General features: G+C 44.9%; 3 protein-coding genes and 1 long non-coding RNA gene across 13 annotated transcripts in view; 2 read left to right on the top strand and 2 right to left on the bottom strand.

Annotated features, from left to right (window-relative positions):
- Window positions 1-861, bottom strand: part of LOC135391788 (baculoviral IAP repeat-containing protein 3-like) — a 23,327-nt gene extending 22,466 nt beyond the window's left edge. For 2 of the 4 annotated variants that reach the window (XM_064622240.1, XM_064622238.1), the window contains exon 1: window positions 752-861. The gene's annotated coding sequence lies outside the window, so the exon portion shown is untranslated. The remainder of the gene's footprint in view (window positions 1-751) is intronic. The other 2 variants (XM_064622237.1, XM_064622239.1) reach the window with 1 other exon arrangement.
- The window catches only part of LOC135391789 (putative nuclease HARBI1), a 7,455-nt gene extending 1,533 nt beyond the window's left edge, over window positions 1-5,922 (top strand). The window contains exons 2-5 of one of the 3 annotated variants that reach the window (XM_064622242.1): window positions 3,010-3,102; window positions 3,245-3,517; window positions 3,883-4,091; window positions 4,483-5,922. In XM_064622242.1, the coding sequence (XP_064478312.1) occupies window positions 3,245-3,517; window positions 3,883-4,091; window positions 4,483-4,768 (768 nt within the window). In that variant the 5' untranslated portion in view covers window positions 3,010-3,102 and the 3' untranslated portion in view covers window positions 4,769-5,922. Of the gene's footprint in view, window positions 1-2,979; window positions 3,103-3,128; window positions 3,518-3,882; window positions 4,092-4,482 lie in introns of those variants that run through there. The other 2 variants (XM_064622243.1, XM_064622241.1) reach the window with 2 other exon arrangements.
- On the bottom strand, window positions 4,917-25,185 carry LOC135391790 (uncharacterized). 5 transcript variants are annotated; one of them, XM_064622248.1, is made up of 5 exons: window positions 25,022-25,050; window positions 24,408-24,758; window positions 6,492-6,585; window positions 6,170-6,332; window positions 4,917-5,578 (listed from the first exon to the last, which is right to left on the bottom strand). In XM_064622248.1, the coding sequence occupies exons 2-4, from the start codon at window positions 24,496-24,498 to the stop codon at window positions 6,194-6,196; spliced, it is 324 nt and encodes a 107-aa protein (XP_064478318.1). In that variant the 5' UTR covers window positions 24,499-24,758; window positions 25,022-25,050; the 3' UTR covers window positions 4,917-5,578; window positions 6,170-6,193. The 5 variants fall into 5 exon arrangements, with proteins under 5 accessions (XP_064478318.1, XP_064478316.1, XP_064478314.1 ...); XM_064622246.1 differs by having other exon boundaries at window positions 6,212-6,332; XM_064622244.1 differs by lacking the exon at window positions 24,408-24,758 and having other exon boundaries at window positions 6,212-6,332; window positions 25,022-25,185.
- Window positions 11,757-25,185, top strand: part of LOC135391791 (uncharacterized) — a 45,020-nt gene continuing 31,591 nt past the window's right edge. The window contains exons 1-2 of the long non-coding RNA XR_010422112.1: window positions 11,757-11,818; window positions 19,686-19,861. This is a non-coding gene — a long non-coding RNA (uncharacterized LOC135391791). The remainder of the gene's footprint in view (window positions 11,819-19,685; window positions 19,862-25,185) is intronic.

Raw genomic sequence — 25,185 nt, 5'->3', positions numbered from 1 at the left:
GCCACTAAACCGATACAAGAGCAATGATGTATCAGTGTGAATATGTCCATTTAGCTCTGAAACATATTTTCTTAAATTATGAAGGTCGACAACAACATAGTAGCGCAGTAATTACAGAACGCATTGCGCATTATTTCTAGAATTCGCACCACCCTTCAAGTTGCTACAACAATAGGAGCGACGTCATTTTGACGTTTCGCTCGAGCCACCACTTATTTTGCTGCATATTTGAATAGTGTTTTATTTTTATTTTATTTTCTGCAGAGCCACTACGCTACATTCACGGGGAATGTCCTTCCATAACTTATTATTTGTCTATGTCTTCCGGCCGCCTTCACTAACAGAAACAAGATTACCTTATAAGCCGCACTTATTATTTCAAGTGAGACTCCTCCGCAGGCCGCGGAGCCGCAACAATGCGACAGCAAACAGGTTCGGCAGGTTATCCCCGGCGGATGACCTTATGAGAGTCCAAGTTTGGTTGGTCATTCGAGGATGACACGCCCCGTTCGCTGTAGCCGAGTGACATTTGCTGAGGCATTAGACCAACGGTAGAGTTGCACTGATTTCGCTCTTTGATCTTCTCTTTAAATAGTTAAAGCGCTTGAGCTACAGAGAATCTTCCACACATTTAGGTAGAGTGAAACCCTTCCGTTCACTCTCTCTAGCTTTTTAGACAAAGTTCGACCATCAGTTTAGTGCCCCTTTAAGCTGAAATTCCAGGGAGAGAGAAATGAAACGTGCATCTCACCGTGGGATGGATTTCTTCCTCGGGTGATAGGCGTTCGCGCGCATTATAACTGAAGGTGTCAAGAGCGCGTGCGCGCGCGCTTACAAACGCACAAACACACAGAGCAAAATTTCCGAACCTCCTCTACCATAAGGTTGTAAAAGGCTGAGAGAGTGGACTTTGCACGCCCGCAATACGCTGCTTCTCTTATATCCTGTGATCGCCCTTAGCCACCTGTCATAAAAGAGCCCAGGGAACAAGCGCGAAGGCTGTATATTAGTGAGATAACCATACGCTATTGCTTTTGCTGTACGCAAGGGATAGCGTGGTGGATCTGTTCACAGCGCAAAGGTCCCTTCATGTTTTGCGCGTGCGCAGAACCACTAACGCGATCACCTATGTGCGCAAAGGCGATAGCGTACGATGTATTGCAACTGGCTATTATGTTGGGGACGTACGGCCCTCTTCCGTTCTAACGCTTTCCATACTAAGTATGGCAGCTGTGTTGTGGTAACGCTGCCCTCCCAGAGCCGTATACTAAAAGGGTCATGCCTATACCTGAAGCTCCGTCCACTTTTTCAGCTTTCCGACCAATGAAGTCTTAAAATATGGGGCGCTATCAATCAACCTATCCTCACTATTTCTCCCCGTATCCAGCATGGGCATCGCCATTTTGGGTGGCAAGTGGATTGGATGGTATTTAAATGGATACCTCTCGCAATCTGCAGAACTAGGGGATTTTTGGTGCAAATTTGATGAACGCCACCTAGGGGGCGTAAGGCACGTCGAGAGTTGTCGTCTGCTTCCGTCGTTGCACCGATGCCGGCAGAACCACCTGCTGGGACACGTTCTGTCGTCGGTATGATTTTTAAGCAAATCTACATGATTAGTTGGAATATAAAAGGCAAGAATGATTATATCCATGAAATCCAGCACTTAAATATAAGATGTACAGCACAGCGCCGTTTTTTGTTATGATTTCGTTGTGATCGCCGCGATCGCCGTGTTCACTAGGCCTAACACCGGCGACAAAACGTATTATTTTCGGTTAGATATCGATGGATGAGCATCAGTTGAAACTGATTTCCAAGAAACGTATATGAGGATGTACATTTGCAGCGTAAAATCAGAGTAGTCTGTGAAAATTTTTTGTCACGAAATCCCCGCTTCACTGTGTTTGTTTTCGTCGTCATTTTGGGTGGCAGTGAGGTGTCATGGTGACCCCCTTGATAAAGAGCAAACCAATCAGTGGAGCGAAACTGTGATTGACAAGTCGAGCCTCTGTTTGTGACTCCTCCCAATGGCCAGACTCCTTTTTAATATACGGCTCTGCGCCCTCCCAAGTCCCCCCTCCCCTGGGGTCGGATTCACGAAGAGCTCGCGCGACGGAATCTGTCGTATCTCCGTCGTACGGGAAAGTTACGACGAAGTGTAGATTCACGAAGGGCGCGCGTAGCAAAATCTTCGCAGCTTACGGCGGAATCCTGCGAGAGCTTCCGAGCAGTCTTACGAAGAAAGATGGCGGCGTTATTTGACAGCGGTGGATGCGGAGACGGCAAACAAAGACTCCGTAATACGGGCCCACGCATTGTACTTTGCCACAGAACCTTCGAGACCATCCCCGAAGTGACGTTGAGGCACTTTTTTTTGCTTGGTAACCTTCAACAAATGCTTCAACTTTGTGCTCCGTAAAATCGGGTCGCAGGGATTTTTCAAGCATCCCCTACACCCCGCTGAGACACCCCCAACACCCCTCCAAATTGTCTGCAAGAAAGGCAAAAGAACCAATAAAAGCTGCAAAACTGGGTGCCACACACCGCTTACAAAACACCCTCACCCACCATCTCCCCGAGACGAACATACTGGGAATATATTTGCTGTGTCATCGAACGCGTTTCGCCTGTGATTGCATGGCATCCATTATGGCTACCGAAAGACCGAGATCACGTGCAGTAACAAAACATTTGGGGACGAACAACTTCGTCTTCTTCGAACGGGACGACACTTATTGTTGCGATTAAAAATTTTCGTCATCGTTACCATAGCGAAAACATACCCCCCGGATTCCCGGTCAGCCCTCAGTGTTCCCTAATGCCAAGTGCACTTCGAGGGGCCCTTCCGTTGATTCCCAAACCGCACTAGACAGTGGCGCCGCCCCTAGTGGCGCCCTTCCCCTCAAGGGCACGCCAGAGCACCCTTCGACCAGCCCTTGAGAGGGTTCCGAGCGCATGAAACATGGATGACGACGATTTCGTCGATTTTGCTCTTTACGTTGCCAGGCTACCAGAGGAAGGACGCCTCACAGCGTGTCAACGACTGCGTGACTGGAGCAATCCTTTTGATGTGTACGGGCGGCAGGACTTCGAAAGAAGGTACGGCTTCCCAAAGGAGCTTGTATGTGACTTCGTGGAAATGCTAGGCCTACGAAGTTGTGTCAACAACCGAGGGAGCCCATTGCCACCCGTTTACCAGTTGCTTTTGGCCCTCCGTTTTTATCGCACGGGCTCGTTTCAGATGGTAATCGGCGATGTCGTCAACGTGAGCCAGCCAACAGTGTCGCGGGCAATTGCAACATTGTCAAGAGCGCTTGCAAGACTCCGGCCGGATCATGTGAGACTGCCAACGCCCGATGAAATTCCAGACGTACGTCTGCAGTTCTACAAGATCGCAGGCTTTCCTGGCGTCACAGGATGTATAGATGGGACACACATACCAATACAAAGTCCCGGTGGTGAAAACGCCGAACTGTTTCGCAACAGGAAAGGAGTCTTCTCGGTGAATGTCCAAGTGAGTATTTAAAATAATGTGTTTCAGCAGTAGTGGTTTAGCACGCAAGTGCGGTATGCACTGGCCGCTGTCAGCGAACGCTTAGCGATATGTACTTTCATTTCAATAGCGCGGTTACTGCTTTCATTTGAATATGCCGTTAGTAACAGTCTCAAGGCTTTTAATGTAATCTGACTGTGCCGTCTTGGACCTGTTCTGACGCCGTGCCGTAACGGTAAATGCCAATTACGTGCCTCATATATAGATATCTGTGGCACCTAAAAAAGACACCCTGTATAAAGAACACACAAGAAGAGCTGTGCAGTTCATCTCTCAGTTACTTTGTCATGTGACCCTAATATCTTTTTTTTGTCAATGCCAAACAGGTTGTGTCCGGACCCAACCTGGAGTTCTACGATATTGTGGCAAGCTGGGCTGGGTCAACTCACGACAGCCGCATTCTGCAGAATAGCAGATTCGGCACCTTGTTGGAGAATTCGCAGTACCCAGGCATCATCCTTGGAGACTCTGGCTATGCCTGCAAGCCACATCTTCTCACACCTTTGTTGAATGTACAGACTGCCAGTGAGGAAAGGTAATTGCGAATGGAAAGCTACTTGTATTGGTTTTGAAACTCTTTTTGTGCTACTTGGTAATGGGAAAAGCCTGATACTTGCACGTAAAAATTATTATCACATGTAAAATTATATTCACAATGAATCAATCACACAAATTATATGACACATAAAATCATATTCAGAGTTAGGAGCTTCAGTGCGATGAAACATGACAATTCTTGGCACAAGTTGGCTAGACTGCTATGTCACTCTATGATTGCACTACTGATTTATACATTCAGCATGGATAGAATAATAAATTATGGTGCCTGTTCTGGAACCTCACACGATACATGCAAAACTCGGCTGATGTAATGTAAAAATATTCCATAGTGTGTTTCTGTTTTAATGACACCTGTTCTTTCGCAGGTATAATAAAGCTCACATCAAAACACGGAACTCGATCGAAAGAGCTTTCGGAGTCTGGAAGCGGATGTTCCCTTGTCTCACAAAGAAGCTGGCAACAAAGTTAGAGACGACAGTTGCCATAATCACTGCCACCGCTGTCCTCTACAACATCTGCCGAAAAAGAAACCTGCTGACCATGCCGGATGAAACAGAAGAGGTCGACAGTGAGGCTGTGGAGAATGCCACAGATGATAGATTAGGGGTGGCAGCAAGACGTGCATTCATCCAGCGACATTTCAGAAGTTAGAATTAGGTTTTTATGAGACGTGAGACAAGTGATGTTCTGAGGCTGGAACGCATAGAAAGGACAAATACATACAAGGCCTCAAGTGCCTCACAAATTAATGACGAAAGATGGAAGTCACTAAAAAGGTTAGTCAGCTGTAGGACTCTAACCCACATCTTCTGGATTACCGGTCCAGGGCTCTACCATGTTCAAATGATGCCGCTTGCGTCGATCCTGTCGTATGAATGTGTGTATGAGTGAGAAAAATGTAAGATGATGATGATTAGGAGTTTAGTGGCGCAACGACAACAAGAGAAAAATGTAAGAGTCAAAGGGGGATGAATGAGAGAGAGTGGTTGGTTTGTCCCTTCAGATGGACGCTCCCTTGGAAGTCACTGGGGAGGTGTGTTAGCTTAGCTCAATTGGTAGAGGCCTGGGCCAGTAATCCAGAAGAGGTGGGTTCGAGTCCTAAAGCTGGCTAGCCTTGCCAGTGACTTCCATCTTTCATCATTAATAGGTTTTTATTTTACACGCTCAATAGTCACAAAAATGTTTCATGCATTGGGCTGCCAATACTCTGCCCTTGTAGTTGCTTGAGGAGCAACTGCTCTTTCAGTTCCGCAATTCTTAGCTTCTTCCTGTAAATTGCCAGTTTTGCATCATTTTGTTGTTGAGCAAACTTCTTTTTCAATTCATAAAGCCCCAGTGCTGCTACTTTCTCTGCTTCAACCTTTTCCACACGGGCTGTGACCTCTTCCCTGACCTGTTCTGCGATAGTATGGGGCCTTTTTCTTGTTGTGAGCTGTGACTCTGTGGCTTGCACATGGGATCCTACAGTGCGGAAGATTACAATTATTATGTGATATATGCAGATACTTTGTTTCCCCTTTCTTTTTTTTTCTGCTAGTAAATCCCCCCCCCCCAGATACTTTGCTCTCATATGCCATTAACCTCAAGACTAGTACGAAGCCATCAGAGAAAGTCATGGTATCAGAGAAGGACACTGTCATGGTAATTTTATTTGAGATTGAGCTGTAGGTCTCTCCAAGGTCAGGCGCTGTGTGGATATTGTATGTGTGGGGATCCATTTAGACGAATATGTTTAGAGTGGGGATATTTTTGGGGGTGGGTACTTTGCTGTGTAAATAATGTTTCACAATAAACATGTTGAGTACATGGTTCATATGGTGCTTGCACAAAATGTACACTAACAGTGTCCAAATAACGTAAAGACGGAGGGAAATTAGGGGCCTATGTACTGATATTGACACACATACATCCCCCATTAGTATTGAAACCCTAGCATAAACACTGCTATTAAATATAGTTGCTGTGACCCACAATGTCCCACTACGTAAATGCTCATTAGAGATTGCGAATGCAACGTAAGGCAGCCAGTTAATGTTTTCAAACATCACGCACAGTGTTCGCAAACGTATGTGAACGTTAACCAATCCAAGTGACCATTGTCAGAGCTGTTATTTGTTGGCCGTGTTCCGCGTGCAGCTCCTCCATCAGCTGCAGGCGTACTGACAGCAGCGTGGGAGTCCTCATTGTCGTCCTCAGCATCAATGTTTTGAAGAAGCTGTAAGAAGTAAGAAATGTCAGTGTCTTGCATTCACAGAGGGCACGCTCACATAAGGGGGCGGACATTTCCTAGAGAAATACAAAACTGAACCGTTTCACGCTCCGCTATGGACATGCAGGAGTGAACGACTGGTCCAAAAGCAGGCTGCATACAAACCTCTCCAGCACTCTCACGGTCGCCTCCTTCACTCTGTGCAACATGAGGTGCACGCATTGATGACCCAGCACCGTCCAGTGCGTCACTGTCCCAGCTAGAATATGGAAGTCGTACATGAGCAGTCGCAGTGTATTGCACAGCAGGCTTCCCTGCCAGTTACGAATTTAATGCAGTATATGCAGGGGCTGTGCACCTACATCCACACATCCACATCTATCCACACATACCTATTTGGAATACGATATGAGATGTGTGGGAGTACATCGCTGATTCTTTGAGACACGGAATCCGAGTCGTCCCTGTTCAAGGGAGGCCCGCCGCCGGTAGCGTAAATATGCTGCCGCTGCCTAGCGTTTTCCTTTTTAGCCTTGAACTTGATGTTTTCGAGGCACTTTTTTAGTTGTTTAACGTCCCTCTTTGTTACGTTTGTCTGGGCGTTAAATTCCTGAGCCAATTTTTCCCAGGTTCGGGCTTTGGCTCGGAGCATAGCGTTGTCGGATTGCTTGTTCTCTATAATTGTTTTATATTTTGAAACCAGTTCCACAAGAAGTTCTTTCTCTTCCACCGTGTATGGTGTTCGCTGCGAAGAATGTGACGCTTCCATTTCAAATCAGCCAGCGACAAAAAACAACCGGCAGCAAACAGGACAAATGGAGCAATCGTGTAGCAGACGACAAGCGAGAGCCGGGTCGTCTGCGCACGCGCGAGCGCCAGGGAATGTAAACGTCACGCGCTTCGCCAAGGGCCTGCCGAGTGCGCGCTGGGAATCAAACGCGCCCTTCCCTCGAGTGATCCCCTTGAGGGAACCCTTGTCAAGGGGCCCTCAGGGCAAGAATAAAGGGCGGACCGAGAATTCGGGGGATAGTCTCGCACCCTTTGGCTGTTTCTCTCGGAGGTGCACGTGACAGGAAACGAGCAACTTCCTCTTCCTCGTCAAAGGGGGTACCCTCTCCACTACGATAGCTGTGTGAATCGCGCTTACGACGCCGCGTACGCGCGTCGCAGGCTACGACGTCTTAGCGCATCTTAGCGTAACTTATGATCGCGTTTGTGAATCCGACCCCTGTACACTAACGAGATGCTTCACTCTCCCGGAGTGCCTGCGCGGTGCTTTGTCTTGTTCTCTCGTTTCTTGCAGATCACAGGGACATTTTTGTAGACTGTAATGCGATCACGGTAACGGTTCCCGGACCACGATAGGCTAATCGCGGTTGTGTGAACATTTACCGTTGTCGGTGCTTATTACTTATTTTTGTTTATCCTTGTATCTTCTCTTCGCAATGCATGAATGCCAGATCCGAGAATCAACATCATTCATTCATTCTGGCTATTTGTTAGTGCGGTCTTCGTTCACTCGTACTGGGATGAGTACACAAAGATTCCCATTTAGTGACTTCACAGCGGCGTAACGTGAGGTTTCATGTGACACCACTAGAACATTTGTTCATTGACGTCCCCAGCAATATGTTGTTACTGAAAAGTACCCGTAAGCGCGAAAAACTCCTAGCGATGAGTGTCATCCGCACACATACTCCTGTGCTGGTAGACATCAAATGGTTCGCCATACCGTTTCTACACTGGCTTGTGTGTACATGTTTACCCGCTCATTCGCGGTAGCCAAGGTCGTGCTGAACAGTGGCAGGTGGTGAGTTCAAATCATCCCACCGACTGTGCTGTCTGAGGTTTTCAGTGGGTTTTCCGAAGACGTTGGTGACGAATGTCGACACAGTTCTATAGCTGAAGCCTGCCCAGGACGCGTACTAACCCCCTGTCCCAACTCCTTCCTGCTGTCCTCCGAACAATGCCGCTCATAGCCACAGTTTTCGGGGTACTAACAATTAAATTACTTAATTTAATTAATTAAAAAAGAAAATTGAAACCAATGGCCATTGAACGTGTGAGTAGCGCCACCTATCGTCTAACGTGTCAACCTGTCAGGGACCATTGAATCTATTGCTTTTTGAGAAGTTGACATGTTACACGCTTGGTGGCGCGAGTTCAATGGTCATTGGTTTCAACGGTCATTGAAGACTACTAACTGGTTGTTTCAGTACAACCTGCGTCGCGTTTCATTGATACTCCGCATACTTCGTCGGTTTCTACAAAGAACCCTCACCGGTATAATACACTCCGCCGCATGAAAATGACCAGCTGAATTCGGCATGAACTCAGCATGCAGAACATGAAATTCCAAATTCAAACATATATCGAGTAATGGATAATGCGTGTGCCCAAGTGTGTTTTATGTTATTAATCGAGCACTGCAGTACCGGTGTTCAGCTCGCGAGCTGAATCGTGGCAGTGGTGATTTTCAAGGTTATCATTGGCACGGGTATACCCAGTGTACCCGATTCGTATATATCCTAACACCCGCTCTACGCACAGAATCTTCGCACAGCGGTTGTAGATGATTGTAGCCCCCGCGTGCAAACAAGTGTAGCATTGGGCCGACCAGTTATAAATAATACTGTGTACGGATGCTGGGATTCTGGCAATGCCGCCGGGCTTCGTGCTTTGCAAAGCAACGTCCCCTGTATGTTCTAACTTCAATAGACATAGCCTCAATACGACAACAGCTCCTGCTCTCTGTAATGGTTTCCAACTGCGCTTATCAGGGTCACCATCAAGGTAGAAAGCTACTCCTCGCCGAACGTATTGTATTAGTATTCACCTATTAAGTTTAGTGTTTACTGTCCAGTTAAGTCTACTGGATGTGTACAGGAAGAATTCTTGGAATATCTTATACGTGCAAGCTTTAGCAGGACATACTGCGCACGACCATTAACTTTAAAACAGCCTTCTCAGCGACTTCCAGGGTGCGTCATCTGAAGGGACAAACCAGCCACTCTCTCTCACTCATCCTCCTTTCACTCTTACATTTCTGCTCTCTCATACACACAGGTCATAACCGTAGCTCGCCACTCCTAAAGCACATGCGTGTATGGAATTTTATTTTCATATCATAAGTGTGCGAGACACTTGAGACACAACGCCGGAAATGGGGCCACACTAATAAACTTTATCCTTTAAGAAAAACTATTTCAAAATACACTGTTTTACAACAAACTACATAAAATTCCCCGATAAGGAATCAACCGTGCAAAACTCCCCGCCCAAAAAACACTCGCTGAAGAATCCACTATGAAAAATACAGGGTGTCCCAGCTAAATGCGAACATATTTTTGAAGTATATGAAAACACTTCTTCCGAGATGAAATCAATTGCAATATAGCATATGCTGAAGGGCACTCCTTAGGGGGGGATTAGCACACTCCTAAGGCAATGTCTTAATTAACTTTCAATAATTAACTTTCTAAAGGGGCCGTAAACAGGTACAAAAGGTGCACATTTCTTTGTGTTATATTATTGAAACTTATGCAGTGAAAACTCCTTGCAATTACTAACGCACAAAAACAAAAGGCGCTTGCATACGGATGAAATATTCACTGCACTCTTTCGCATTTAAGCTCCGCCCCGCGCTTTAACTTTACGTCATTTTGACGTAGCACTTTCCTCAACAATTACGATCGAGTGTTCCACGTATGATTTTATTTCAAATGCGGAATTGGACTAGATGAACGTGAATCCTCTTCTATTCAAAATCTAAACAGTTACAGCCTCAAACTGAAAAAGAAATGCGTTTAATTTAGGTATCATACGCGCACTACGTTTTCTGGGCAGTAGCACGCAGCGAGCGCGAATGAATATCCGGGACTACAGTTCTGGAATCTTAGGTAGGTGCGCGATGGAACATCTTTTTTGTTTTGAGACGGGTGGGCCACACCTGGAGGTAGTGCAATACCAGGGCAACCCTTGACAGTGCCGAGGCGAGCTTCAGACACACTGTCTTCTTCGTCACACTGGAACATCTTCGTCATCTTCGAATGATTCCGACAACTGGGCTGCCGTACTTTGGTTTGAGCCACGCGGCCTCGCGTCACCAGCTCCCGTGGTACAGTGGATAGCGTGCTGGCCATATCACGTCGTGACTGGGAGGAACCCGGGTTCGAATCGCGTCATGGGATAGCAGCCCAACTGTTGACGTCTGCGCCAGCCGGAGATGTTGAAGATGTCATGACGTTGAATTTCGGAACCACCGAGCGCAAAACGTCGTTTCACACAAACAAACTGAGCGCTACGACTCACAGCTGATAACAAAGTATGTTTCTTGGCTGGTAATTTGAAACGTCATGAGCGCAGCTCGGCCCCCCGATTGGACGGCAAAACGCTACGTAGCCATGTGACGTATGCGTGGTGGAGAGAGGCTCGCTGGTTACTCATCTTTGAAAGCAGTTATATGGGTCAATGAGCTGGCACGAGCCGAACGAAATGTATATTTAGGTATTATGATCTGCGTTCTTTCATGGGGTATCATTATTTCAGAAATGTTTGGTGGCCTGTTTACGGCCCCTTTAATTGTAAAATCTACGAAGTTATCCCAATCAGAACATCCGTTCATTTTGGTCACCTGATATCGTAACACTTTTCAGAACAAAAATCCGTTCAGCAGATCGTCCGCAAAAAAGGAACACAGTTTTTTTTTTGTTGTTGTTGTTGATTGCGCAGCTTGGGGGGGGGGGGGACGCGCCTTTCCTGCACCCCCAATGTGAAAGCGTCGAAATATATCGAAATATATCGAAAAGCGACGAACTGTATACTCATGGTAGGAGTCCAATTAAATTCGCCGACTTTGGAATTTGTCGAAGCGGATGGTCAATTTCACTCGGGCCATACCACGTGACTGTAGCAACCGCAGGGTGGATTTTGAGGTGATTCTGAAACGATTTATTTTTAACGTCATATTGTTAACCGGGGATTCCTTAGCGTTTTGCTGATACACGGGGATATTCCGTCGAATATTTTGGTGCGTTGATTTTTAAGCGTATATTCTGGGATATTTATGATTAAGAGTGGCTACTTTTTTCTCTGTCTCCAATCTACTTTATTGCAATACCAGGACGACACATTTACGTTGCTTCTCAACCAAGCTTATTGTTCCTTTTATTTGTTGAAATATTATTTTGCGCGTTGATATGTCTTCTGTTTATAACATTTATTCTGTGTATTTTCTTCTTTGCCACATTTTTACATGAGAAAAATAAAGTTAGAACTAGGAGGCGCGAGAAGCCCGCTCTTCGTGCACTTCCTGTTATCACGAGATCGAGTACAGACGTGTCTCTGATACTTCGACGAAAGGAACGATGCTGTGATATTACCGTTAGCTGCAACACCGAATGCGTACCTGCAACATTATTATCTTCCGTGCCGTGAAGAGAACATCTGGAACGATGTCGTTATTTGAAAGGGAGACAGCTATCTGGACTGTGGTAAGTGAAGGCAAGTCTCCCATAATGTCACATGGTCCACGAGGCCACTATCAGTGCTCCTCTAGCCAATGGATGAACGCTTTTCAGTGTGGTACATAAATCTATTACAGTATTTCCAATACAATTGCATACTGTGATGACGCTGTCCACTTTCCATTCGCTCGTAAACACTCGCTCTAGGACAAGCCAAATACCCTCAATGCTCCTTCGAACGTGTCGCTTAACTAAAGCAAACACTTCCTGTCTTTCTTTTTCTTTCTCTCTTTTGGTGGTGCGACAGCAGAATGCATTCAGAAAAGGCTTCGGGTGTGTAAGGTCAGCCCAAGGCGTGTTGATGGGAGCGCACTGCTCTGTTGGGTACCCAAGCTTGCAGCCAGCGATGCTGGAATGATTATTTGATTTGATTCGATTTTGAGTCTTTATCGGCTCACCAATTTAGTGATGACCTATGAACACATGTTAAGGCTTTGGTCCCACTCCTCTTGTGAAAACTGCCAGTTTGCCAAGAGATTGCGCCGCTCCTATTTGTCTGACTTTGCAAGTATTGATATCCTAGGAAATCATTTTTTCCATACAAATGTGCTACAGCGCCCTTTTGTTTATACGTCGCTCAGCTGTTCTACTATAAAGCGAGGAACAAGAGCGTATTCTAATTTTTTGCTCATCTTTGCCAAGGTTTTACGTGAAGAAAAAAGAAAATAGCGCTATGTAGTTTTTTGCAGCGTTGTGTCCTGGGATACACAAAGTGTGCCACAGCCCCGTATTACTGATATTTGACGTAGGTAATTTATAAACACTCCTAAGAAAACCTGCAAAAATTTGATTTTTCAACTTGTCATTTCGTATTGTTCTAGTGCTTGTTTGAAAGCAAAATCCGCATTGAAGAGAGACAATTATGCACAGAACAAATCCTGAAATTTTCACAGTAATCGGAGTGTATCAAGGGGAGCCCGAATGCATAAAAGCTACCCGCTCACCGCCCAGCGAAACCGAAACCGATGGGCTGCGGCAAGCGAGATTTACCGCGTAAGTTGGTAACCATGGTTTGTAAGTCCCAGCCTTCCCCGAGAGATGTCGCAGGCAAATACCGAAAGAAGACGTTTTCTGCTACAGCTATACAGCTGTTTCTGCACTTTTCGTTGTCTTTTTTTTTTTTTCATTTTCTGTCATCAACTTTCTGTGAATTATGCCGTTCATTTTCTTCATTCTTTTTTTTTATGTAGTGTATTGGTGTTATTGAACTCGGGAACTTGCCGTCAGTCACTGTAACCGACCGTCGCGAACTTTTTTCCCTTTTCAACCGCATTTATCTTCCTCGTGTTTATTATTATTTTTTTAGATTTTTTTTATCCACATGGCAAACAATGCTCTTTGTGCCTTTCGCTCTCCACAAAATCATCCGTGCACTTTTGTTGTCGATAAAGTTGGATTAGCTCGTCAATATTATCAGCATATTTACTGGAATTAAGATGAATTAAATGTGTAACGCAGGTTGTGGCAAAGGTTCACACTAAGAAGACTGCCTACCGCATACATTTTTCCGGCTTATATTTTGTAGTGGTAATCAGAACGTGCTGCTCCCCCTTCTCAGAATCACAATATAATTGTTCTTATTCCTATCTTGTGTTCGTATCTTGTTCGTAAAAAATCTCTATTCGATATTCGCACCCTCTAAGTTAATCCGCGCATAGTTTGTCTAGATGCAACCAACCCGATAATGTTCCTGGGTCTAGTCACTTAGATGGTTGTGATAATAAATTTCACGGAGAGAACATTTCATTATTAAAGATGAATGGCGAAGTTGCAAAACTTACGTGTAGCTGAGAAGGCGCTTGCTTCATATCTATTTTACTGGTCAGTCAAATCGGTTTCTAATACGAAAAGCAAATAGGAGTGTCCTCTTTAGCATAACCGGGTTGTGCCTAGAATAAGTAATCAATTTTTTACAAGCATCAGTAGTCAGTTTTGTACAGACTAGGAGTCGAAATAGGCTAAATTTTCGTCTATTTTCATCTCGTTCTGATAGCAAAGCATGTTAAGAACAGCGCAAATTCACCGGTGGTTGAACCCCGGAAAACACAATCTGGAGGTTCCTTCAGGTCCCTGTTTGACCTTGTTTATTACAAAACGCGACAAGGTGTATCTTTTTGCCCCTGTGTATTGTTTGTGAATGTAACGTAGAGTAGTCATACTTAGGTTGGAGGTCGTGGGCAGAGCCGTAGCGACGGGTGCGCGAGAGGGGTCGCCGCCCCGGACGCCTTCGCCCTGTGAAGTGGTTTGGTTTAAAAATGATGAGAGCTACAGTGTGTAGCGAATGACGTTCACATTTAGCCGTTCTGCTCTATAATATTCTTGCAAAATATATGGGTGCAAGCAAATAAAAGGAAAACGAAGTGAATTCGCTCCTATATAATGATGGCTGCGCACAAGCACGGCACCGTTTCTTCGTGGATGTATTGCGAAAATGCATTCCTTCCTTTTTTTGGTTCGCGCCGGCCGAGTGTCGATTTCCTATTACATCCGGAACGAGGACCGATTGTCTTGCGTTCGCATACATGTGTGTGCGTTCTTTTGACGATGGTAGGATAATTATTGACCTGAAGAATAATATGGATTTATGTGGTTGCGAAAATAGATAGTGATAAATAAATAGAATAGATAGAAAATAAATAGTTTGTGAGTGTGAAAATGTGAGTGTGTCTGTGTGTGTGTGCTCGCGCGCGCCCGCTTTTCTGAACCAGGGACCCCACGTGACAAGTAAGTGCAATGTGTTTGCCTTTTCGTGTGACACGAATGATACATTTATGTACTATTGCGCGAAATACTGGTTTAAAAAATAAGAGTAGTCGCGTTTGCATTGCTATCTGTAGGATAGGACGAGCGTTTTTAATGGAATCGCGAACCTGGTGAAGTCTTTGTATTGGGTAGGGTATTTTATGAGTGCTCGACGCCGGTACTGTTGTTTGTTTGTTAGTATGTGTCTGTCACGTTCGTAGCCCTGTTGAAGCTTTGTTTTCTTTGAAAAAATTCAGACTTAATGGTATTAAGCTGTCCGAAAAGAAGTGACTTTTCCTGCTCGCTTAAGATAAATTATGTGTCCTTTTTCTGTGCTTTCTTCACGCAGGGACAATGCAATTGTGTATCTAGTATTATGCAATAATTATCTGATAGCAGAAATGGGTGTCTTTGTCACAGTGTATTAGCGTGTGCCTAGTTATTTTATTTTTTCCTCTTATAGCTACGCGAGGAAAAGTGCGTGTAATTTTTCACTGGCCTTTTCTTATTTTCTCTACTTGTACGCAGAAGAAAGCATCCTTTTAAAAGCTGAAGAGTGTTCTATCGGTGGAAATCGGGTTGCTTGTTTGATTTTGTTGGGTGCACGATATGTGTGACGAAGTAAGCAGTGCTTAACTTTGCAGTTATGGGTTTTTGAGCAGAAATGGTGGTATCTGAGCACGGAGTAGAAATTCCTATATTTCTCTGCTCCCTAAGAAAATGTGTACGTCGTTTTCCAAGCAAACTGCGTTTAGTTTACGCGAAATAGAAAAATGAACTTGTGTACGCTCTATGATGATCCGCCGCAGGCTTAGGCCTTTTCCCCGATCACCTGTGTTTTCGCATTCGATGTCGCATGTCTAGACTTGTTCAGTAGTGTCTTTCTTGCTGCAATTTTTACCCTTCGCTAAAATCTTGTTGTTGTCGTTTTGTGTTAGCCGATGAGCTTCGTAGCGATGTGCGGTAACGCCCAGTAGAAGCGATTTTCTCTGTTCGTTTTGTGTAGGCGCTTGGCCTGTGCTTTCTTTACGCAGGGACAACGCAGCTGCGTCTATTTCATTATGCAATAATTTTCTGATAGCAGAAAAGAGTGTCTTTTTCTCAGTTGATTAGCGTGCGTTATGGTAACAGCTATTGGAGCAGAAGTGCGTGCAGTGTGTGTGTGTGTGTGTGTGTGTGTGTGCTTTTTTTCCTGATTTGTGACGTCATCATGGCATGTCCGGACTTGTTTAGTAGTGTTGCAGTTTTACCCGCCGCTAGTATCTTGTTGGTGTCATGTTGTGCTAGCCATTGAGTTTCGTAGCGACAAGCGGTGATTCTCCGATTATTCCTGAGCGGTTAGACTTAAGCCTTTTCCCTACTTACTTATCGAAATCTGTGTATCCCTGTCCTGTGCTTTCTTTACGCAAGGGCAATGCGGCTGTGTATGTGGCATTATGCAAGAATTATCTGGTGGCAGAAATGGGTGTCTTTTTCTCAGTTTACTAGCTTGCGCTACGGTTTCTCGCAGTTACAGCTATTGGAGTACAAATGCGTGTAATTTTTCGCGGTTCTTTTCTCCTTTCACTGCTTTTACTCAGAATGTAGATGAGGGCGAAACAGTCAGCATCCAGGTAGAGCAGAAGAAAGCCGCTTGGCAAAGGGGAGTTCATGAGAATTGAATTTGTTTGTTTTTGTTATATGTTGTTGAGTGCCGGTATTCACTTTGCTCGATATGTTGATGGAGTAAGCTGTTTGTATTTATAGGTATTTGTACAGAAATGATGGTATCTGAGTGTGGAGTAGAAATTCCTATAAAGCACGTCTCCTTGTGTATTCCTGAGCTGCTGTCTGTGTGTGCGTGCTTTTTTCTTAATTTGTGACGTCAACATGGCATGTCTGAACTTGTTTAGCAGTGTTGCAATTTTACCCGCCGCTAGTATCTTGTTGTTGTTGTCGCCTTGTGTTAGCCGTTGAGTTTCGTAGCGATGTCCGGTGACTCTGCTATTATTCCTGAGGTCTTAAGCCTTTTCCCTGCTCGCTTAAAGGAATTTGTGTGCTCTCGTCCTGTGCTTTCTTGACGCAAGGTCTTTTTCTTAGTTTATTAGCGTATGCTTCGGTTTTTGAAGTCATTGCAATTCAAGCACAAGTGCGCACAATTTTTTGTTGCCCTTTCTGTTTTTCACGCAGAAGAACGTCACATGGTACAGCTGAATTCGTGAGAAGAGGGTTTGTATGTTTTTTGTTTGTTACATGTAATTAGGAGCACGGTGTCTTGAGGAAGTCAGCTGTTATAGGCATTTCTGCAGAAATGCTTGCATCTGAGCGCAGGACAGAAATTCCTAGCACGACAGCCTCAGTGTAAATTAATTATTTTGGTTGTGAGACTGCTTCACTGCATGATAACGCTGAAATGGGAAGAGAGAAAAAATTGGAGCGCTTGATTAATAGTGTTCCAAGTAACAGGGCAGTTATAGTTTCCATAGAAAGTGGAATTTAAGGCTCCTAAATTATAGTTGAACGTAGTTTTTGTGATAGTCTTTCAAAACTGCAATGCAATAATCATGTAGGAATGCAATCATGTTCCCGTAACGGCGTTCTGTCTAGTCCTCCGTCGAGCGCGATTAGAACTTTGCCCCCAGGCTTTCGCGCCTTTTTGCTCGCAGGTATAGCCTCAGACAACGAATGTATGAGCATAGTAAGGGTCATGTATTACATAAGCATGGTGATAATGTTGAGTGGTTTCACTTATTATTTTAAAGAGCAGTGGTAGTTTACTGGTGTTGTGATTCTAATGACCATGATGAGCCTTTGGGGTGAAAATCACTAATATGCACGGTGCGATTCAATAAATAATAGGAGTCTGTGTCTTTCCCGCTGTCTTGTGATGTCACGCAGTCTGTGATGTGATGACGTCACGCTGTCTGTAGCAATGCATTGACCGTTACTGGAAAAAAGTGTAGCAATAGAAAAATGGTGTGCATTGTCCTGGAGGGATTTACGATGAGCACTGTTCTTCGAATAAGAGGAATGTGTGTGTGTGTGTGTTTAGAAATAGTTTGATGTTGGTTTTCTGCTTTTTTCTCTTCGCTTTTTTCTCCTTTTCTACTGACAAACATGCGTTGACATGCCTTGGCATGTTCTGTCATGCTTTCCTTCTGCATGTAGTTTTTTTTTTCTTTTTGACAAGGAACATTCTTGTCTTGACGATAGTGCTGTCCTAAATGGGACTAGTGCTAGAATGATTCTTAATAATTTTGCGATTCATTTAGTTCAGAGAGTAACCGCAAGGGGGACAGGTAGATGGCTTTATCTAGTCGAGGAACAAAGCGTCATTATTCAGTTATCTCCCTGGCTGTCGGATGGGACGGACATGTCTCGATTAGCTCGTTCTATGTAACCATTGATGGTGTTAGGATATTTTGTTCTTTTGCAAGTCTCATTTAGTAAGACTTTGGGAATGAAATGCTTAATTCCTACAATCAGCTTTCATGCATGATGTTTTTCTGCAATAGTTTCCTATGCAATCGTTATAGTACAATGAAGGAAATAATATTGGGATAGTGATTCAATAAATAGCAGGTCCCCTGTCTAGAGCGTACGTGTCCTTGAGCCACGCAGGTGCATGAGACGTCATACCGCGACTCTATTGCTTCAGGTGGACCTTGTCCAGAGGAGCATTAGTGAAAAAAAAAAAAAACAGTGTAGCCTGAGACAATAGGATGACGTCTCGACCAATGAGAAAGGTCTGTAGAGGGCGCAAGGAATCACTTGTCTCTTGGACATTGGCGGGTGTGGAGGCGTTAATTCTGTTCCTAGGAATTGCGTTGGTCATTAGTGGAAGAGCGTAGCTTCGGTGGGGTTCCGTTTGCCTCTGATGGGGTGGAGATGTGTGGTCACTGGTGTATGGTGGATTTTGTGATGAATGGACTGACAATGAATGAATGCGATGTACGTGAAAAAATGATGGTGAATGTCTTTTTCACTCTGTTCACTCTTTTCCTCTGTTGCCCAGCGCTCGTGCGATTTTTCCTCGTTTAACAGCGCTTCTGACATGTGCTGACCTGCATGCTTTCTTTGGTTGCCGCTTTGTATTTTTTTTTCTTTTATGACAAGGAACATTCTTGCCTTGACGATGACGCTACTGCTGCGCCGTTGATTTAAATGGGAATACTGGCAGAACGATTCTTAATAATTCTGCGATTAGGTTAGTTCAGAAAGTAACCGCAAGAAGGACAGATGCGTGACTCTATAAAGGAGAAAAAAGCATTACGATTGAGTTCCGTGCCTGGCTGTCGGCTGGAGTAGACACATCGTTCTGCGCTCCGTTTTACCCATACTCTGTGTTGATTTGTTGAGTGCCTAGTCCTCTTATTAGCCATTGATGGAGTTGGATCTTTTGTTCTTTTGCAAGTCTCATTTAGTAAGACTTTGGGATTCCTACGATCAGTTTTCATGCATTTTTTTTTTGCGTTTTCATGCATGGTGCTTTTCTGCAATAGTTTTTCTGCTTCCTATGCAATGGTTATACAAGAATAAAGGAAATAATCTTGGGATAATTTAATAAATAATAGGTCCCCTGTCTACAGCGTACGCGCCCTTGAATCATGTAGCAACGTGCTTAGGTGATGTCGTCATGCCATGGCTTCATTGAAGATTGACCTTGCCCAGTTGTGTGGACCGTGTGAAAAAAAAGCGCTGTAGCCTTGGGACAATGGGATGACGTCACGACCAATGAGCAACGCAAGAAGAGGACGCAGGAATAGACTTCTCGCTTAGCCTCTCGCAGGTACGGTCGTGTTACTTCTCACAGGTGGTCGCCGCAGAGGGCGCTAAGAGCGCATGCGTAGCGGGCGCGGCGCTCCAGTCACTTGCTCGCTGCATCTCGTGGAGTGCAGACGTGCCCTCGGTCGCTCCGCAGTCCCCGTGCGGCTCAGTTTGTGCCTGGCTGTCGGATGGAGCAGTCGCATAGGTCTGCTGTTCACATAGCAGTCGCATGGGCTGCTTTGCTTCTGTGTCTGATTCTTTCTGTTGTTAGCTATTGATGGTTAGCATATTTACTCTTGCATTCACAGCTTCTGTATTATGAGTGTTTTTCTCCTTGCATGTCCAGAGCTGTCCTAACCTGCCCAGACATGCTATGATGACTTCACAGCTGACGTCACGGGATGTCCGGAACTGGTGGTCACAGCTGTGGTGCTTTGCAGCCTGCCTCTGTGCTCCGTTGGCCAGCAATGGTCAGCGGCGGTTCCGGACCGCTTTCTTCAAGATGGCGTCGTTGATCTTCAAGTAAACTCCTTCTCTCCATTCTATTTCTATCTTTTTATTTTCTTTTCTACCTATTTTTGATCAGCTCAACTAGCCCACAACTCACACAGTGGTCTGAACACGTCTTAGATGCTCCCTAATTAGTGTAATGACTCACTCAATGATCCTAATTACTGTGGAGGTCCCAAATTGCTCTAATTGCTCATTAATGACGTCCAGGCCACTGTGTGAGTTGTGGGCCAGTTGAGCTGATCGCATAAGGTTATATCGTTCTATAAACACAGCTGGTACATTGCACGCCAAGTGATCCAGCCATGCTGCTCAGCCATTGGCGATTGCCAAAAAGAAAAAGGAATCAGTGTTTATTGTGGTGGTAGACATATGCCAAATCCCAAATATTAGCCTCAAACACCACCACATTCCAATACTAGAGAGCTAGCGGTCTGAAGTTTGCGCTACGAGCAGAAACCATGTTCCCTATAGAAGCATGCCACGACTGCACTTAAGAAACTCCAAATTTAAGCGTGTTTTCCAGAAGGACCATCAGACCTATACTGACCGAGTATCAGCTTTCTGTTGCAGAATTTGTGATTTTGAGAATTCTGGGAATTCTGTAAAGTCAGTAAACTTTATAACCTTACAATTTGAATAAATAGATTAAATGTCGCTCCTTCGAGGTAGGTTTGGCATACTACGCACTACGGTGCACTCTTAAAAAACGGGAGTATTTTGGGAGTAGAAAGGGGGTAACGGCTGCCTTTACTTCCTTCGTAGTTCACTTCCTCCCATCTGCCGGTTCTGGCAGATAGTTCTGGTACCCTCTTTACCCGGATACTTCACGTAGCTTAGTTCAGTTCAGCACGCCGTTGCGTATTCAAGAACGTTATAGCTTAAGAACGTGTAGCTTATAGAGACTGTAATAGTCAACCCCAAAATGATCAACTACAGGTTCGCACTAACTACGTATTTATTACTTTAGCGATCATCTTGTTATGTTTTCGTACATAATATCGGTGTTCACTGACGTCACTGTGTTCGTGCGCCACAGGGAGCTCGCAGCGCGTCGCGCTTTTCCTTTGTTGCATGCGGGATTATCTTAGCTCGCGCTGGCGACAAATGACTCTCACTGAATCCGGGAACAAAAATGCAAGGGCCTTTAAAGGACCTTTTAAAGCTCCGTCGTCATTTTGTCTGGGATGTAAAACATAGTTTATGACCAGGGCTACAAACCTTTACGAATATATTTATTTTAGGTACAGGTATCACACGAGAAAATACACAGGGATTGCACTAATAGTAAGCCATTCACAAATGTGCCTGATGGCTCCTGGACGTTATTGATCATATAACAAAAAGAAAAAGAAATATTAATATAACGGAGGGCGCCGTCGAGAGACCGTGGGGCTGTTAATCCGTTGCTGCTGATTTCTTGCTAGCTGTTGTGGTTTCGAAACTATAGTTTTGACTGAGGATAAGCGGGAATTTGCAGTAGCAGCTTCATGAGAACAAGAAAAAAGATGCAAAATCAAGGGTTTTCAAGGACTGTGGAAAATTCCAGTTTTTCAGACCTTGAAAGCGGCATTTCCAAATTCCAGGGTATTCAAGGGTTTCAGGGCCGATGGGAACTGTGGGCGATGGAGCACGCGTTTTCACGTGCATACATTCGTCCATGCTGATCAGCGATTATGGAGTTATATTATTGTGCCGCAAACGCAACAGGTGCCTTGATAAGGCTTGATAGGGCTCTGCGCTTCGGTTTGCTGTGAAGTGTTTACGTGAACCCGGCAAAGCGCGTGATCGTGCGAGGATAAAATAAGCAGAGGCAGGGCTGAAAGGTCGATGTAGACAACAAACTGCGTCCAATAAGTGCGCTGTTGGGGAAGAGCCAACTGATACCGCAGGAGGTATTGCTCCCAGAGCCGAGTTTGGAACGTTAGACGACGTTTGCTTCCACTTGAGATAACAGCCACAAAAATATGCATCAGTGCAGGTGTATTTGTAAACACAGCGGCATTGCCGCATGCCTGTATCAATGATTCCCGGAATGACTCGTGCCGAGGAGCCCATGTTTCATATTCATTCGAGCCAAAATGTAAACGAAGTAAGGTACAAGCAGCAAATGGGAGTATATGTGAAATATGAGAATGAAGTTATATGAGCTATGTACAAGATATTTTAGAAACAATTTAGCTCTCCTCCGCTGACTGGAAAGGAAGATGAAGGAAAAACACACAAAATAAGCACCGATGGTCATTCGGATACGTAGCATTGTACTACAGCGTCTGGAGCAAACCGGTATACACCAAACGCTCTCTCTTTTTCTTCTTCTTCTTTTTTCTTTTTGTAATTTCGAAGGGTGGTCAGAGTAGGATACGTTACGAACGTCGTTGATTTTTCCATTTTTATTTGCTTTGCTATTGCACTTGAGTTCTAATGCAAAGAGCAAGTCCGGGAAAGTATCAATTTCAACCCAATTCGGAAGGGTAGGTATCCGAATCCGCATTCCGAATCCGCAATTTCGAATCCGCAACACATTCGGGGGGGGGGGGGGGGTACCAGATAGTAGGTAGGTAGGCACCAAAAAGGTGAGAAACCATAAGCACACCAAATTTGTTTCTGATTCTGAACGCGAAAGTGCGTGGACACACCTCCTCTCTACAAACATAATGCAAAAAAAAAGAACAATGTTGCAGTCGCCTCCGTACACTGTCATTCGTCATCAAATAGTATCTCACAATTTTACGGAAATGTAACGTAATTGCGCAGCTGAGATGACTTATGCTGACGCACTCATGGAGGAACGAACATTTAGAGCACAATACAACGACGGAGAGGTCCGTGTTACCAGATGGAGAGCACGCAATACATACTTCAATAAAAAAGAAATAAAAAGAAAAAACTAGCTCCCCACGTTGCGTCATTGTAGTTGGCCGAGAACACGGACGTCCGTATCCTCTGGCAACGTAAGAAATACAGATGCTGCTACGCATGGCGAATCGCAGAGAGATAAACAGAACACGGGAAAAGGGGGAGTGGCCAGATAGATATATTCCCATGCTCATGACCATGAACTGTCTTGTTTTTGTTATTTTTTTGCGTTTGTCTGGTGTCATCTCAGTGTCTGAACACAACTTGCCAAGTCTGTGACGAGCAACGCACGGAAACAAAACACGGAGGAAGCAGAAACACATACGACCCGACTATGTGTTGTGCTTGTGTACTTCTTTATTGTTTCGCTTTTTCTTTTTTGTTTCCCTGGTGTCCTGTTTCTGTGAACTTTCTATGCTTAAGGGTACAAAGTACACTTGTGTAGCACAATTTCAGTACAATGTAACACTAATAGAATGCGCGAAATGCTTACGCGGAACGCATCAAGCAAGCTAAACAGCGCGCAACATTATAGTCATGTGCAAAGAACCGAGAAGAAAACCCGCAAAGAATCACGCAACTCAGGGAAGCCAGTGGCAATGCAAAGAGACACGGCAGTGGTGAACAGTAATGTAGAACTTCATAACGAACCCTGAGACTGGGAAAGTGACACACAATTTCCCCAGTCTCAGGGTTCGTCATGAGGATCAATTATCACCAGCCTTCGTGCAGCTCTTTACAGTAATATAGCTCGCCGACCACTGTCGGAGGAGCTCTATCTCTGCAAGCGTAACAAGCTGGGTTCCCAAGAACACAACTGCACGTTGTTTTTTAATTTAATTAAAATTAATTTTAAATTAAATAGCAACTGTGGCTATGAGCGGCGTACAGACATCGACAGAGGACAGCAGGAAGGAGTGGGCGACATGGGGGTTAGTATGCGTCCTGGGACGACTTCAGGGGGAACTGTGCAAACATTCGTCTAGAAAGTCTTCGGAAAACCCAGGGAAAAACTCAGTCAGCACAGCCGGTGACACGATCCGAACCCGTTTCACCTCACAGTCTCGGCGTGGAAGGCGATCATCCTAACCACTATGCCACGGGAGCTGGTAACTATATGCTTGTAGAGCGACATGAAGAGAGGGTACTGAATGCGAAGACGCCTGCCTCGAGCTTTGGCTCCGCATCTGTACTACCGCAAGACGTGTCTTGCCATTGCAAGAGCAGAACAATAATCCTGCCCTTGATCCGGTACCTACAACGATAGCGGAATGGGGAAACCCGACAAACGAGAGCCCAAAACGTTCTTTCTTCTTATGGGTACTTTACATATCACATCACGATGTCGTACGAGCTCGAGGAGAAGTGTGAACTCGCAAGTTCCCCTTCCCCTACTGTTTCAATAGCAACAGCTGTCTTACCAGTGCACTCTGTATGGTTTTTATACCACTTTTAAAGAATTGACGCGTAATGTATGTTACGTACTGCAATGTATTGCGTATACATTGACGGGAATTAACCGTTAGCTGCTCTGCGGTTGAATAACGCTTGGTATTATGTCAACGGCTAACGCCGGAGTACCGACCGTATTCGAGGAGGACTATATGGTTTACCGAGATCGCTCTGTAGTTTTCGTGCACTTCGTTTACAATCTAAACGACTCTGGAGCGACTGGACGGACCATTTCTGCACTACATACCTTGAAGTAAAATCACGTAGCAGTCTCGATGTTCACTGAAATGCATGAAGTACGGGTGTTTACGTGTGCCCTGGTATAACACCACCTCCATGTTAGCAAATACTGTTGGAATAATTTATGGACGGAATGAGATGTCGGCTGATGATGAGTCGATGAACGACGCTGATGTCAGTGGTTGACTGTCAGCGGAGTCGGTGAGTCGACATTAGAGGGCGACAAAAACGTCAACAAAACAGGCCAAAACACGGTGACATCATCATGGAATGTTTCACCGCTTGGCTCGGGTACCCGCCTTCTTGTCCGTATAACTTGGCACGGATAGTGAAGGTGTTGGCAAAACGAAAGCCTAATCTGTGAACATTGAGAACATTAATGTGCGTTTCAAATAGATATCTTAACTTATTTTTGTCGTATAGATATGAGTCTTCTGTATGGAATTACTATAGACCATCATATGGTGCTGCTATCTACCAGCCAGTTTTGATCCATCAAGCTGGTCCACCAGTTTTGGTTCATCAAGCATTGTGGTAAAACAATCAAATCCCAGTAGTCCATCCACCGTGACGGTTGCTGGCTCCAGAATCACAGTTTCTGAAATACCATCGGAAACTTACCTGTCCGTCGATTGTCCGTTCAATTCGAAAGCATCCAGTGACGGGAGTGATATTGGACACGTGATAGCTTTCAAGCTATCAAGGGACTGTGGTAATACGATACGTGAGCTATTTCAGGATATGCTGTGGAGCACAGCGCTGCTCACCGTCACTCAAGGAAGGAA

Source organism: Ornithodoros turicata, chromosome 4 (assembly GCF_037126465.1).
Source record: "Ornithodoros turicata isolate Travis chromosome 4, ASM3712646v1, whole genome shotgun sequence".
In the NCBI taxonomy this organism is placed as follows: domain Eukaryota; kingdom Metazoa; phylum Arthropoda; class Arachnida; order Ixodida; family Argasidae; genus Ornithodoros; species Ornithodoros turicata.
Note: the sequence above shows the minus strand (reverse complement) of the source record. Positions and strands in the feature narration are given on the sequence as shown.

Bases quoted from the DNA above. Each gene is read 5' to 3' on its own strand.
- LOC135391790 (XM_064622244.1), bottom strand. From the start codon at position 6,548: ATGCGTGCACCTCATGTTGCACAGAGTGAAGGAGGCGACCGTGAGAGT. The intron at 6,333-6,491 runs GTTTGTATGCAG...TACTTCTTACAG, and splicing joins ACCGTGAGAGTGCTGGAGAG to CTTCTTCAAAACATTGATGC. The intron at 5,579-6,211 runs GTCACTTGGATT...TCCGCACTGTAG, and splicing joins AAATAACAGCTCTGACAATG to GATCCCATGTGCAAGCCACA.